Genomic DNA, 15,150 nt, shown 5'->3' with positions numbered 1-15,150 from the left:
ACAATGAAGAGGATTTTAGGAATCAATTTGGAATGTTAAGCAGAGACAAGAGAAAGGTAGACCATTTAAAATGCTACTTTAACAGTTCAAGCATTGTGTGTTGACAGCTGTCATGATGGAGAAGGAGATGAAGAGCTGACGTATTTTTTATCTGACAAAGAAATATGAAGTACTGATAAATCTTATCTCAAAAAGAAATTCATAGGTCTCTGCATTGAAAAGTCCTACAAGTAATGACCTAATAACAATGATCATCCTCACTTATAGAACATGATCTTGTAAAATTCCACATTAAAAAGGAATTGGGACCTCTTAGGGAAATAATTGAGCAGAAGCAGCATACATTCAGGATGACAGCTTTGGTAGAAGAACTTTGGAGCCAACTTATAGAAGCTCTCACAAGTAACAGAGGGTATAATTTTCATTATACCATTAGGATTATTATCCTTACTGATTTGAAACATCAAACATGCATAGAACCATATATTTATTAAAATGCTAAACAAAGAAAAATCAATTTTGGAAATTCGTAAAGGGAGAGAATCGTGCATTTTGGATAACTAAAAGATGCGTGAGAACAATTCCTCTTTATGGAAGTATTCAGTTAATAAATGAAGAACTGATCAAATTGGAATGCCACCATTTTTAATTTCCTAATTAACTCTTGGGTTTGTGTATTGAAAAGCAGTAGTCACTGACATTCTGAAAAAGAGAAACAGCTGTGCATTATCAGCCTCGTTATGGAAGAACACTATACGGTCTATAAAATAAAATTTTAAAAACATCTTAATCTGATTAAGGTTATAATTTACAATACTGGTTCTTAACTGAGTAGGGTGGGCATTTTGCCACCAAGGTGATATTTGGCCATGTCGGGAGACATAGTTGACTGTCACAACTTGGGATGTGTGTGCTATCAGGATCTAGCTAGAGATATTGCTAAACATCCTCCAATACTCAGGACAACTCCAACAATAAAAAAATTACCTTGAAGGTTGAAAAATCACCTATTGGGTACAACGTTCACTATTTAGGTGATGGGTGCACTAAAAGCTCAGACTTCACTGTTACGTAATATATCCATGTAACAGAACTGCACTTGTACTCCCTGAATCTGTAAAAATAATAAAAAAGGATATTCGATAAGGGAAAAAATGACCTTACCAAAAATATCAATAGTGTTGAGGTTAAGAATGCTTGAGTTACGGGAAATATGAAGGGCGAGGAACGTGAAATATAATCAGCAAAATTCCAATGGTATGAAACTACAACACAAACTACAGCTTCTTCAACAACAAAAACAACAACAAGGCCAGGTGTAGTAACTCATGCCTGTAATCCTAGCACTTTGAGAGGCTGAGGTGGGTGGATCACGAAGTCAGGATTTCGAGACCAGCCTGGCCAACATGATGAAACCACATCTCTACTAAAAATACAAAATTAGCTGGACGTGGTGTTATGCACCTGTAATCCCAGCTACTGGGGAGGCCGAGGCAGGAGATTCGTTTGAACCCAAGAGGCGGAGGTTGCAGTGAGCTGAGATCATGCCACTGCACTCCAACCTGGGTGATAGAGCAAGACTCCATCACAAAAATAAAAATAAAATAAAATAAAATAAAAAGGGCAAGGGCAAAGGGACCTATATATGTAAAGAAACATGAGAAAACATCAAGTAATAAAAGATAAAGGCCTTACTTGAATTTCAATTTAAACAAACTATAAAACATTTTGACATTTATGAGATAATTAGAAATTTGAGCACTGGCTATTTTTAAAATTTTAGATGTAATAACAGTATTATGTTAAAAAAGAGACTATCTTTTAGCAGTTCATCCTGAAATCCTCATGGATGAAATATGTGATGCTTGAGATTTGCTTCAAATTAAGATGAGAGGACAGAAGTGGCTAGAGATACAGATAAAACCAGATTATGAAATAAGGCTATGTATTGATAATAGTTGAAACTGAGTAATGGATACAAAGGGGATTATTAAACAGTTTCTATTTTACAAAGGGAAAGGGTAACTAGAGGAGAGGCAGTAATCGAAGTTGATTCCAGAGTCTCACTCCCTGGTTACTTGGAGAACTTCATTAACTTGACACTTATTTGGCTCAGAGACGTGGGGATGATGAATTTGAGTTTGAAATGATTGAGTTTGACATGGCAGGAGGTTGCCCAAGGAGTGGTTACAGCAGGCAGATAGAAATAAACTCTTAAAAATTAGCTGATATATTGACAGTTCAAATTAACAAATGAGAAATAGCAAAGCTGCTGTGGGAGCAATAAGACAGTATTTAATTGTGTTCAAAATCCAAACCAAAACTGCATGTAGATGCTGAGTACCGACTAAAAGAAAGGCAGTTAGCTGAAAAGCACAGGAGACTGCAAGAATCTAATGATTTTTCTTTTCTCGAGGAAGTAGAGTTGATAAAACATCTGAGTCCTTAACTGTTTCCACCACCATGAACATTTGTAACTAGTCACCGACATGTTCATGTCAGCTTAGTAAAGTCTGCCAACAAAGTTACTGAAATATTGAATAAAGCCTCCCAAGTTATCTTCTTTTAGCAATTTCTTGCTTAAAACAAATAAGTTTGGGGCTTCCTAACAAAGGTTGAGGGATGTGACAATATAATAAACATCGTTAACAGGTTTTTGTGAGTACTCACTATGTTCTATACACTATGCTGGGTACAAGATATTCCTTATCTCATTTATATTTTATACATCGAACCCTAACATAGCATAATAGGTGTGCTCTGAATAACTTAATTCCATAAAATGAGGTCAGAAATTTGTGGGGTTAATAAAATTTCCAAGGTAAGGCTGTGTGTGTGTGTTTTTCGAATTTCAAAAGTTTGGGTGAGCCTTTTTTTTTTTGTACTGATGGCAGTTGTACATCCTAACTTATATATCAACGGGGATGTTTCTGGATCCTGTGGTTTCCAGCACTGTGGCAGAGATTTCAAAAATAATTTGGTTAGTTGGTGCCTATTTGGTGGTTAAGACCCAAAAACATGAGGGCAGAACAATAATAATAATAATAGAGCGTACCCTTTTCATCTCAAATTCCTGAATCAGGGTTGATGTCATCTGTTGCTTCCCAAACTACCCTTACTCTCCACTCCCTGGGAAGTGAAAGTGAGTTGATCCAGTTTACATCCCAATTGGCCTTTCCATGGGATTAAATTTGCAAAATAGCAAGTGATAGGCCCCACTACACAGATGGAAAGACTCGGCTTCATCAACAAGAGAAAGCCATATACTCAGCATCAAGCGTACATAAGCAGAGTGAATATGAAGCCAACACTGTCCTTTGGTAACACTTATGGCTCACAGCTCATATATAAGTGAGTTCAGAAGAGAAACTGAATGGGAAAATGAGAAGAGAAGTTTCACCTCCCCAGAAATATGTTCTCTCAAGTGTTTCTACATAAATTTCCAGGTGAAAATCAAATTTCTTTAAATTAAAAAAATTCAAAATGACAAATGGAAGTTTGTTGATGCCAATATATTTCTAAAGTCAGAATTACAGAAACAAGCATTGCATGTCAAACATTAGGAAAATACTATGTTTGAGACAATAGAGTATTTTGGAAAAACAAATGGATAATTCTTTAAATCCAGAACTACTTTTCATCTTCGGATATCATAGAAACAATTTCATTGTAAACTTCTTGAGGGGCGTCCATTGCCCAGATAAAATCCAAGTGATTATAAAAAGTAATCTCCTTGTGGTAAATAAGATTGGAGAGTTTTGGAAGCAAAAGGCCAACGTCTTGGGGGTCAGCCAATAGGTCCTCGCCACCGCTCCACACTGCAATTGGTACAGTCATGGCTGTCACATTGTAGTAGGGAGGTTGGGACTAGAAAAGACAAGAGAAAGAACCAGAGTTTAGGTAAACACACTTTAAACCCAGTACTTACTCTTCAAGTAGAGTGTATAACACTAACTGACAGTTTTATAAGTGAATTCTAGCAATGATTGCACAGAGAAAACCACCTTTATCCACAGAGCAAAGTGAATGCAATATGTTTTAGATCAGTGCTTCTCAAATTCTAATGGGCCTGTGAATCACCTGAGGATCTTGTTGAAGTAAAGATTCTGATTCAGTAGATCTGGGGAAGAGCCTGAGATTCTGCATTCATAGGTGATTCTGATGCCATTGGCTCCAAACCCTGCTCTGAATAGCAAGGCTTCAGACAGTAAGTCTTACAAATTAAGAACATAGATTGCAACTCAAGTGAAAGGAAATGGATTTGATTAGATTCTAATTGTTAATAGGTTGTTTCTACCCAAACACTCTAAAATATGATCTTAAAATGTCCCGAGTCATTTATTTTGGCTCTGTATTGACTTCCCAGTATGGTCAGGGGATAGGTCAGTTGTTTCAGCTATGGAACTGTAATTGTCGAATACTTACCTGAGTATTTACAAAATGTTGCCTCAAATTCTGAGAAAGGGTATTATCATCCCCATGTCCTATTTCTCGAAAATCACAATTCACACATATATTTTAAAGAGGTTTACAAAGCAGAAAAGGGAATAAGAGAATTATCTTGAATTTTCTTGCTGCCCAGAGAGAATTTTGTTAGAATTTTTTTAGATCATAGTTTCAAGAATAGTAATCCAATATACTCAAAGTTTATGTATTCTCCCCTTTTGTGTAATAGCCAATTTGCCATAGCAAAATATTTTATGATATGTAATTTTCCCTAATATTTTCATGATTTCTATTACATTTCCTAAATATTAGAGAAAAGGGAGTAGTATGGAGAATATTCATAATTATAAACCCAGTTTGTTTTACTTATATCCTATTATTCAAAGAGTTTTCCAGATGCTGGCCCTGGCTCTTAAATTAGTGTCACTGCTTCAGTTAGTTAAAGACCAACCTGGTATATTATTGGTTTGGTTGGAAGAAGGGTGGACTTGGGGACTGGGTTTCTTGTTCCTCTAAGATGTAGTCCTCTGATTATGAGTATTAGAGCCCAGTAGAAAGAGAGACTCAAAGCAAGCCTGTGTTTTAGAGATTTTGAGAAGGTGATGGTGGAGGGAAAAAATGTTTTCAACAGAAGTTTTATCTCATGCTATTCTGAAAATTTTAAAGACATCAAAAACGCAAAATCAAGGTTGGGGGACACCTTCTCTACACATAGGACATTGTTGTTAAAACATATCAATCCCTTCTAAATTTTGAGTCATGGAAACAGATGAAAATTAGTAGAGTTGTTCAGCTACTACTTGGATGGAAAAATTGGATGTGGTGAAAAGGAAGAAGAGAAGGTTACAAAATACTGTAGGGTACTTCCCTTGTTCAAAAATAGTCAATGATAACCTGAGAGCTTACACTGAGCTAAGAGCTTATAGATATTGTAGCACTAAATCCTGTCAACAACTTCCTGAGCCTAGGTGAAGAGATGAAGAAATGATTGCCTAAACTCATATTGACTGAAGATAAGATAAACTCCTAAGTCTGGATTCTTAGTACAACAAGTGCGAGGACTGCTTAATATGTCTGCCTATGCCAAAGGCCTCTGCCTATTGTAAAATATTTCCAGCCTTGACCGGCAAGCACAGCATCTTTTTCTTCTGTTTGGGAATATATTCCAGTGAAATCACTCCTCTGGCTGTCAACAAGGGGAAGGATAATGTTTAAGAAGACTGGAAATTCCAACTCTATCTCATGAACCGTTAGAATTATTAGCTTATTATATCAGGTATTTGTACTTCAGAAAGGAGAGGACAGTTTGCTGGGGATCTGGGATATGGGACAGGTCTGTGTAATGGCAATGGGTAGTGGTTAAGTCCTGGGAAGTCTCTCACACATGGAGATGTAGTACTTTGAGGGCAGCTTTAAATGAGCCTAGGCACCAGAGAATGAATGCGTAGTCATGTGGGAGAATGGGAGACAGCACATCAACATTCCTTTGGAAAATAGATGCGCAGTTAACATAATTTCTTCTTTAATATTTAAATAGTATTGTTCAAAATGTGAATAATTCCAACTTTAAGAAGCTTACCTGATTATAGTGCATCCTATTCTGAACTGGACTTCCCCAGTCATAAGCTTGGAATTTCCCAGACTTAACAGCCTAACATAGAGAAATTTAAAACAAACAAATAAAAATTATTATATTGTGAAAAATAAAATTCAAACATTTCCAAGCAGTTTATTTTCAACTTAAACAATTATTAAGATACACTTTTCTTATTCCAAAAGATGATTAATAATCTAAGACAAGGTATTTATGTAAGTTTAAATGCAGCTTCACTCAAAATAATTTTTCTTGCATGCTAAGTCATAAAAAGCATTTGCTTCTTTGAAATAAATTCATAGTTACTTTTGTATGGTTATCAGTGCCAGAAAAATTACCTTCTAGGTGTACTCAGCAGGATATTTTAAAAATGTGTTTAGGTAAAGTGAAAAGGGTTGAGACCCACAAAATAAGTTTTAACAGCATTTGGAAAAACGATACCTGGCTCCAATGCAACATGTTTTGAACAGAAGTTCCTGCTGGATTATGTGATACATACACATCCAAGCGACTCTAGAAATCAACACACACACATATTATATGCATATGTAGACACATACTCAGTTTCTTAAAAACAGTAAAGATTTATGTTTTCTGATTCAGGTCAAGTGTTTAAAAGTAGCATTTACTGGAAGGATATGAATAACACATTTGTATGTCACTTCAGAATTTGCAGGGTGCAATTGCATGTGTTAACCCATCTAATTTGTTGCTGCCTAATGAGGAGAACTTATTAGTTCCATTTTATCAAAATGAAAATTGGGGCACAAAGAAGTTTAGAGAAATGTCCAAGATCCACACAGAATGGAGCCAGATACTTTAATTTGGGTCTCTGAGTCTAAATTCTCAGCTTTTATGCTTCTCTACCCAGTGCTAGAGTGCTGTAGGTTAAATATTCACCCACAGGCCTCTTGCTTTGCAGAACCCCAGGCAGCAAACTGAAGTTCCTTTCTCAAGTTGCAGAGGGCCACTTCATAGTGACTCTTAATGCCATTAATACAGCGGACTGTGGCCAGAGTGAAACAAATTGGCCGCCTTCATTGGAGACTGAAGATTCTCTTCTGCAAATTATTATGCAGAAGATGGCATCTCCAATTTTCTGTGTCTTATTTTACTATTATTTTTCTTATAAAACTCTCACTAATGGAATGCAGTAATTTGTTCTGCCTTTTCTTAGTGTGATGATAGGCTACTCTCTGTTAAACTCCACATATGGAATGACAAGTAACTACAACACTTCATAGAATTATACTTTCTTATCAATAGATGTAATTTTCTTAGGTGTTCAAGGGTATATAACTAAAGTGACAATTTTGAGTGGAGATAGTTGTCTATGAATAGTAGTAGAAAACCTTATATGCTATTACTATGTGCTATATGCTTTGTACAATGTTCTATATGCTTTAAACATACTAGCTCATTTGATCTTCACAATAACCCATTTTGTGGATGAGGAAATCAAGACAGAGGAGTTTAACTCAGTTCCAAATGTAGGGTTTGAATTTAAACTGACCTAAATCCATACTCTTAACTACTTTATGGTAGTGTATTTTGTCACATATGTTTTGAAACTCGAACTCAATACAAAGTGAATGAAAAGGTAGATAAAGAATATGGGCAAAGTCAGCCAGGCATGGTGGCCCACGCCTGTAATCCCAGCACTTTGGGAGGCCGAGGCGTGTGGATCATGAGGTCAGGAGATCAAGACCATCCTCGCTAATGCGATGAAACCCCGTCTCTACTACAAATACAAAAAAATTGCCGGGCATGGTGGCGGGCCCCTGTAGTTCCAGCTACTCGGGAGGCTGAGGCAGGAGAATGGTGTGAACCTGGGAGGCGGAGCTTGCAGTAAGCCGAGATTGCGCCACTGCACTCCAGCCTAGGTGACAGAGCGAGACTCCATCTCAAAAAAAGAATATGGGCAAAGTCTTACATAAATAGTTGCTCAGAAATATGGTCTGTAAGATTTATGGAAATTACTGTCAGCGTTAGAAATATTTATTGAGAACATTTATTCAATAAAGACATTTTTCTCACAAAGGAGCCACTAAAATATATGGTTCAGTCCTTTCTCTTACAGAATTTAAATGTAACACCTAGTATTTAGGTGGTCATAACTGAGTAGTAAATTGTTTTTTTTTTCTTCATGTTGTTTATTTGTTTTAGGGGCAATTGGGGTGATGGAAGGATGCCGGAAGTGACAAAATTGGAGCAATGATTTGTGATTTCTCTCATGTTTATCAGGATATCGCAGTTCTGAACCTACTCCTAGTTCTCATAAAGTACCATTTCTAAGTGGCAATGAAACAAGTAATCAAAGATGTCGCTCAAAATATAGAAATTGAAATGCGTACTAACCGCGTTAAAGTTCTTACTGTCAAATCCACAAATGATAAATAAGGCATTGCTGCAAAGGAGATTCAGTGTCTGGCGGGAGCACACTTCAGTAGCAAGAAATTGATCAAAGAAGTTGTGTGGGAAGAACATTTTGTTACCAAATATAATCTGAAAAATAAAGGCACTATTAGAGGGTTGTAGCAATCAAGCTGCAGAAAAGACTCACTAATTTATCTAATCTACTTATACATGAGTGATTAGGATGATGATATATTCTTATTTTTACATGTTGTTTTAGGAATTTCCAATACTTTCATTTAGTTAATTCCCTCAAGAAAGCTGTGAAATGGGCAGCGCAGATATCAATACTGGGTATCTATTGTGGCACAGAACAGTACTGGCTGCTGAGAGGAAGTATAAGACATAAAGAGTTACAATCTAGTTGGGGTGATAGGGGTTGTGGGATAAAATCTTAAAAATACATGGCAGACTGTCATAATGAAGTGCCAAGATGTGAGATTTCAGCAATAAATTGTGAAAAGTTTGGGAGGAGAAATGGTGACTTGGCCATATTTTCAGCAAAGCTTTTACAGAGGCATTGAGGCTCAGTATAAGAATAGAAAGAGTTTGCCCCAACTCTCTTTGAGGAAGGCAGATATTTTGTCATCTCTATTTTATACATGAGGAAACATGAGGTTAACATGAGTCAGGGTCTTGGGCTAATTAGATCTCGATTATACCTAGAATCCTTACCCAAGCCTCTAACTTGAGGTCTAGCACTTTTCTAAATTTTAATCAACGTCTACATTGCCTATCAGAAAATCTGAGTACAAGTAGGAAAGAAGTTCTCAATCAATGTAGCCAATAAATTTTAGATTTTAATAAAAGTTTTCCAAATGTAGTTTACCTATAGGTAAGTTCTCTTAGGCTTTAGACATACATATTAATATAGAATGAAAAGAGATGAATAGTACAAAACCATAGAAGGAAATGGAATCATATTTCATAGCCTGAGGCTAAACCGTTCTCCTAAAGGAAAGAGTGTGTGTGTGTGTGTGTGTGTGTGTGTGTGTGTGTGTGTGTGTTGGTTTCACTGAGTGAGAGAATTAGGGTATTAAGCACTGTCAAACAAAAAGATTAATTGATAACATGTGTGCCTACTGCATAAGGTACTTAATATTTATAATGTATTGAAATCCACACTACTGACTTATGAAATCCCCATTTAAAGATGAAGGAGCTCTTAAGAAAGCCAAAAGGGAAAGCCATGAGAGATCTCAAGGTGTTTGCCTCACTCAATCATTGATTTATTTCCTCCTCTTCTCCTTTTCCCTTTCCTTCCTTTCCCTCCTCTTTCCAGTCTCTCTGTCCCGAGTGGGTGAGTCTTCTTATTTGACTATTTTGTTTTGTTTTTATTTCCTCTTCCCTCCTCCTGGAGTGGAATCACAGCCTTGACACAACTGTGTAGAGTGCTTGATAAACCATCTGTGAAAAAGCAAATCTACTCCCAGGCATTGCTGACCCACATGAAGCTAATCAAGAACAAAGAAAGAAAGGGGGATCTCGCAGGCTTTAGAGGAGATTCAAACGTGGTCAGTGCTATCAAAGAAATAATACAGATGCATACAGTTCCACTTTTGGATATAAAAATGATTATTCTCTTTTTATAACTCTGTTCTCTTTCTATAACTTTAAAATCCATGGGCAATCGAGTGTCTTAGATTCACTTAATTAAAGAGAATTGCATACCTTAAAGAGGAATTCAGGAACAAATCTAAGTTTGTTTATAAGGCTTTTTGTATACTTCACAGTGGCAACAGGAGCTAGAGCATAGAAGGTTTTGATTCTTTTTGCCAGGCTGGGATTGGTGGAAAAGGCAATAAAACCTGAAAAAGAACAAGGAACTGGTGAAAAAGGTGTGTGTGTGTGTGTTGTTGTTGTTTTGTTTGTTTGTACAAGTGTGACATTATTTTGGACTTACTAAGGATGGTGTTTGAGAAAACCTGAGAACTTGGCATCTCTGCTGGCTCAGAGTGATTAGATTTTGGTATATTTGTTTTATTTTCATAGATTTTTCTATGGGGACATGAGGCTGTAACGTTTTAAAAGTTATCATAAACCCTTATCTGACCTTAGAAAATAGACCAAATTTGGGATACTCACATGGTTACAAAAAATAGTTTATTTGTGCTATATTTTTTATGAATTTAAATTTATATCATCACAATGAGATAATTAATTAACACTTAATATGAGTAGAGTATATAAGTGGAAAGGTTAAGAGTAGAATTTTAAAATATGACGAAACTCGATTTGAATCCTGGCTCTGTGGTTTATTAGTTTTGTGACCTTGGACAAGCCACCTGATCTCTAAGAACCACTGTTTCCCTGTCTGAAATACAAGGATAGTGGTGAGTGCTTCATTAGGTTGTTAGGAACTAAAGGAAGTAAATCATATAAAGAAATAATTTATCATGATTCTTGGCACATAGTAAATGCTTGATAAATGAGGACCCAAGAGAATTCAAATATCTATACATATTAAATACATTCAGTAATTAATTTTGTAAGCAGTAGTATACTAGCAGATGAGGATGTGATCAAGTAGTTATCAAGTTTAACTCTGCAGTATAGCTACATAGGCAAGGCCCTCCCACTGTCAATAATGACACATTGATGAGACTCAAGAATGGCCTAAAAAAACCATTTCACATCTAGAGAACTATATAATATGTAGTCTGATTCTATTTGTGGAAGAATGGTTTTTCCAAGAACACCCTTCATCCAGGTCACCACCATCTCCCACATGGGTACTATACGTGTCCTCTAATTGGTTCTCTGCTCCTGCCCCTTTGCCCCTGGCAACAAAAGGGATCCTGTTATGAATCATGTAACTCTTCAATTCAAAGTTATTCTGCAGTTTTCTTTTTTTCTCAGAATGGAAGTTAAAATCCCTACAACAGCCAAAGAGCCTTGAACAGTCTTTCCTCCCCAACCTCTGTGATCTCGTCTCTCACTCTGTCTTGTCTCTTTCTCAATTTGATTTATTCACACAAGGCATAGCCTCACTGCTGTTCCTTGAACAAACTAGGTATGCTCCAGCTTCAGATTCTTCTCACTTGCTATTCTTTCTTTCTGGAATAACTGATGCCTATGAGGTAGGCACATGACTCACTCTCTGACCTTCATCATGGCTTTACCCAAAGAGTGCTTGTGTTACCTATCTACAATTTCTGTGAACTCCTCTGGTGCTCTCTAATGTAATTCACTGGGTTATTTTCTCTCCATAGCTTTACCATTATCTAACATATATTATATTTTACTTTGTAACCTTTTTTATTTTCTCTGCTTCCTATCTCTAGAGTATAAGTGGCACAAAGGCAGAAGTTTTCATCTATTTTACTTATTTCTGTATTCTTTGGATACATCATAGGAGCATGCCCCATAAATACAGTCAAATGAATAAATTCAGTTCAGTGGCTGTGTGGTATAATGCTTCAGAGTATGTGCTTGGGAATCAGACTGCCTGAGCTACCCTATTGGTAATAATCCATGTAACCTTGCATGAACTGCATCCCTTTGTTTTGTTTTCCCATATAATAGGAATTATAATTGTCCATATGTCATTGTGTTGTTGGAGGCATTACATGAATGGAAAGCAATTAATGTGGTTGCTAACATGCCTACCATAACCACTGGGAAAATGTTTATGAGAAGTAAACCACTTGGCCTTGACTGCCATTACTTACCGATGGTGGTACCCTGGGAATGGCCAACATAGTGTAGCTGCTTCTGTCCAGTTTTGTTTACAATGAAGTCGATTGTGGCTGGAAGGTCGTATTTAGCCATTTCATCAAAGCTGAAAGGAAAAAGACAAAATGAAAGTGAATACATTTCCTTGCTATTATTTCTAAAATTCAAGCATTTATAGCTAATGATCCCTTTGGGATACAGAAAACTGGATTCTCTAAACATTGATGCTTATAGACCCTCAGTGAATGTCAGGTGTCCTTTGGGGCGGCTTCTTATAAACAACTGACATCATTTATGAAGCACAGCACTGCAGCCACAATTGAATCCAAACAAGATAGTATCTGTAAGTGGGAATTATTTCCATCCCTGAAATGAAATGTCAGATTTAATAATAATGTGTATGCTGTGTTCCAGTGTCATTTAATATAAATCCTATATTTCTCTGTTTTATTTTTCACAAATCATCCAACATGATATTTTGAAAATGAAAACTGTATTATGCCACTCCCCTGTTAAAACTTCTCTGTGCACTCAGAATGAGGCCCAAGGCTCTCACTGTCACCACTACTGCCCCATCAGCACCTCAGTCTTCACTCATGTCATTTTCCCTTTCCCCGCTACACCTGGGACACACAGGTTTCCTTTCAGCTGCTAGAACTCTTGGAACACTTTCATGCCTTAGCATCAGCAGCCAGGTTTTCTTCTGTTCTCTACCTCCATCAGTAATTTCCAGGAGTAAGGCACAAGAAGACCAGTGAGAGAAGCTTGTGATAATCTCTCCATGACATCTGAATTTCAGTCTCCCTACCCCTCCTATTGATGATGATTCAGATTGCTGTTCTCCTACCCCCAGCTGGGTTTTCACATCTCTCTTGAGTCCATATGGACATTCCTTTGGAATTTTGCAGGGGCAGTGAATTTCCTTGCTTCAGCCATATTGTTCATTCCATTTGGAAAAGCACACTCAGGGATTCCCTAATGGAGACTCCTGAGATCGCAGGAAGTTTGAAGGAAAAGCTACCCTAGGAATGAGGTACATGGAAGACTCCAAGAATGGTTTAGAATGAAAATGACTTATCTATCCTCCTACTAGGAGTGTAATTTGTTAAAATGGGACTGGATTAGAAGGGGCAAATGCCTATGCTTTTAAAGCCCAGTGTTTATTTTTAATTGTCCCTTTTGTTTACCTGAAAGCCCAGAATTCAACTGAATCTGGTGAATAGTACAAGTTTCTCCTGGCCCAGGTGTTTCCTCTGCTATTGCCCAGCCACACATCATAACCAGCGTCTGCCAGAATGAAGGCAAGGCTGTTGTTCGGCAGGTTGGAAATCCAGTTTGTGGCTGATGCAAGCAAACCATGCTGCAAAAACACAACAGGTCTCTGGCCTAAGGAAGAAAAATGTTTATAAACTTTATAAATGCATTCCTTATTCTAGGATAAATGTGAGGCTAGAAACAGTCTTCCATATGACTAGCACTAAATACATTTGCCTGATTGAGTTGATTATTTTTGAATATCTTATCTTAATTGTGGTGATGATTTCTCAAGGAGTTGATTTCTCAGATGCCAAAACTTATGACACTGCACACCTTAAATATGAGCAGCTTATTATATGCCAGTTACATCTCAATAAAACTATTGAAAAAATTATATTCTCAGGTAATTCAGAACACTGTTAAATTTGGTAAAATGTGAGTGGTAAAATTACGAGTAATGTTTTTTTCTTTTTGTACTTCACAACTGTTCTACAATGAGAAAAAGGTAAATTTTTGATAATACTAGTGAAAATTGGCCTGTATGTGTTTGGGAAATGAGCCTTGAATTGGCTCCCCATCTTCCCCTCTGCAACACGCACCCTGGCTAACTCTTCCTGGTCCTCTAGATCTTCATCCAGTTATTGTTTCTGAGAGTGAGCTTTCCTTGACTCCCCTAGCTGGGGTAGGTGATTTTATTAAAACTTTCAGTTTAATATCCTATGCACAGCTGTAGCTTGAGCTTATCACATATTATTATAATCACTCATTTACTTACCTATTTCATTGGCTTGATGATGATCTCCTTGAAGACCAAAAATATAGCTTATTTTTGCATTTCCAGAATCAGCAAGACATTATATTTTTAGGAAGAAATAAAAGGAGGAAAAAGGGAAGAACAAAAGAATGAAAAGATGGAGGAAGAAAGGAGAGAGGGAAGGAGAATAAAGAAGGAAAGCAAAAAAGAGAGAAAGGAAGGGAGAAAAGAAGCTCATATATACCTGTATTCCCTGAATTTTTCTTCCCGTAAGGAATTCTGTTGACTTCAAGGATATAACCATCTTCAGTCACAACTTCGTATTCTTCATTTGGGTATCCCCAATAAGTAATCATCTGACTCTGAGGAAGAAAACCCAAAAGGTGAAATTTTAGTTGATTTTTAGATATATCTAATAAATGAATATTACTGTTTATTTTTAATTGTCATATAAAATCTTTAACTCATTATGATTTTAAATAATAGCATCTTTTAGTTTTATGGAGTTTTTTCCCAGAGTAACTTACAATGTTCATAGTCGCTTCAGGGCTTTCAGGATTTAATTTTCCAAAGAAACCCTGTGTAGTCCCCAGTACGGATATCAAACTTGCCATTGTTAAAAGCAGCCACATTTTGGACCTGCCTGAAAGAAAAGAATAACCGATGCCATGGTTAACCCATTATACTTTCATAATGCTTATATTTTATGCCAATTTTACCTTTGTGCCAAGCAGAGGAATGCTTGGGTTTGATTATATTCTCTTGGCAATAAACTGGGACATGTGGATGTCAGCACAGGTAACTTAATGCTTTTAATGCTTAACATGTTTTCACTGTTTGATTCCTTTTGTTTAAGAACATTTCCCACTTGATTTCAAGCCATACTGAATTAATCTTAATTGGCAAAAAAAGAAAATAAAAGCCTCTAATTGGCATAACAATGTGTCCTTATTATGCTTTGTGTTTAAGACTTTTGCCTGCTTATTTTGAGAGCCCAGTTTTGGGTGGG

General features: G+C 36.7%; 1 protein-coding gene across 1 annotated transcript; it reads right to left on the bottom strand.

Moving 5' to 3' along the window:
- Window positions 1-3,509: 3,509 nt before the first annotated feature.
- Window positions 3,510-14,781, bottom strand: LIPF (lipase F, gastric type). The gene is made up of 9 exons (XM_045361175.2): window positions 14,669-14,781; window positions 14,386-14,503; window positions 13,318-13,516; window positions 12,127-12,236; window positions 10,127-10,263; window positions 8,399-8,545; window positions 6,482-6,553; window positions 6,026-6,097; window positions 3,510-3,867 (listed from the first exon to the last, which is right to left on the bottom strand). The coding sequence occupies exons 1-9, from the start codon at window positions 14,771-14,773 to the stop codon at window positions 3,631-3,633; spliced, it is 1,197 nt and encodes a 398-aa protein (XP_045217110.1). The 5' UTR covers window positions 14,774-14,781; the 3' UTR covers window positions 3,510-3,630.
- Window positions 14,782-15,150: the final 369 nt, after the last annotated feature.

Source organism: Macaca fascicularis, chromosome 9, assembly GCF_037993035.2.
Source record: "Macaca fascicularis isolate 582-1 chromosome 9, T2T-MFA8v1.1".
Lineage (NCBI taxonomy): Eukaryota > Metazoa > Chordata > Mammalia > Primates > Cercopithecidae > Macaca > Macaca fascicularis.
The sequence above is the reverse complement of the archived record's forward strand: the minus strand, read 5'-3'. Positions and strand labels throughout refer to the sequence as shown.

What these genes read in the sequence shown, in the direction of transcription:
- LIPF (XM_045361175.2), bottom strand. Translation starts at nt 14,773, where the DNA reads ATGTGGCTGCTTTTAACAATGGCAAGTTTGATATCCGTACTGGGGACT. An exon ending in TTCCCAGGGTACCACCATCG is followed by an intron (nt 10,264 to 12,126) that starts GTAAGTAATGGC and finishes GTTCTTTTTCAG; the next exon opens with GTTTTATTGCCTTTTCCACC. An exon ending in ACAGTAAGAACTTTAACGCG is followed by an intron (nt 6,554 to 8,398) that starts GTTAGTACGCAT and finishes GTTGATTTCTAG; the next exon opens with AGTCGCTTGGATGTGTATGT.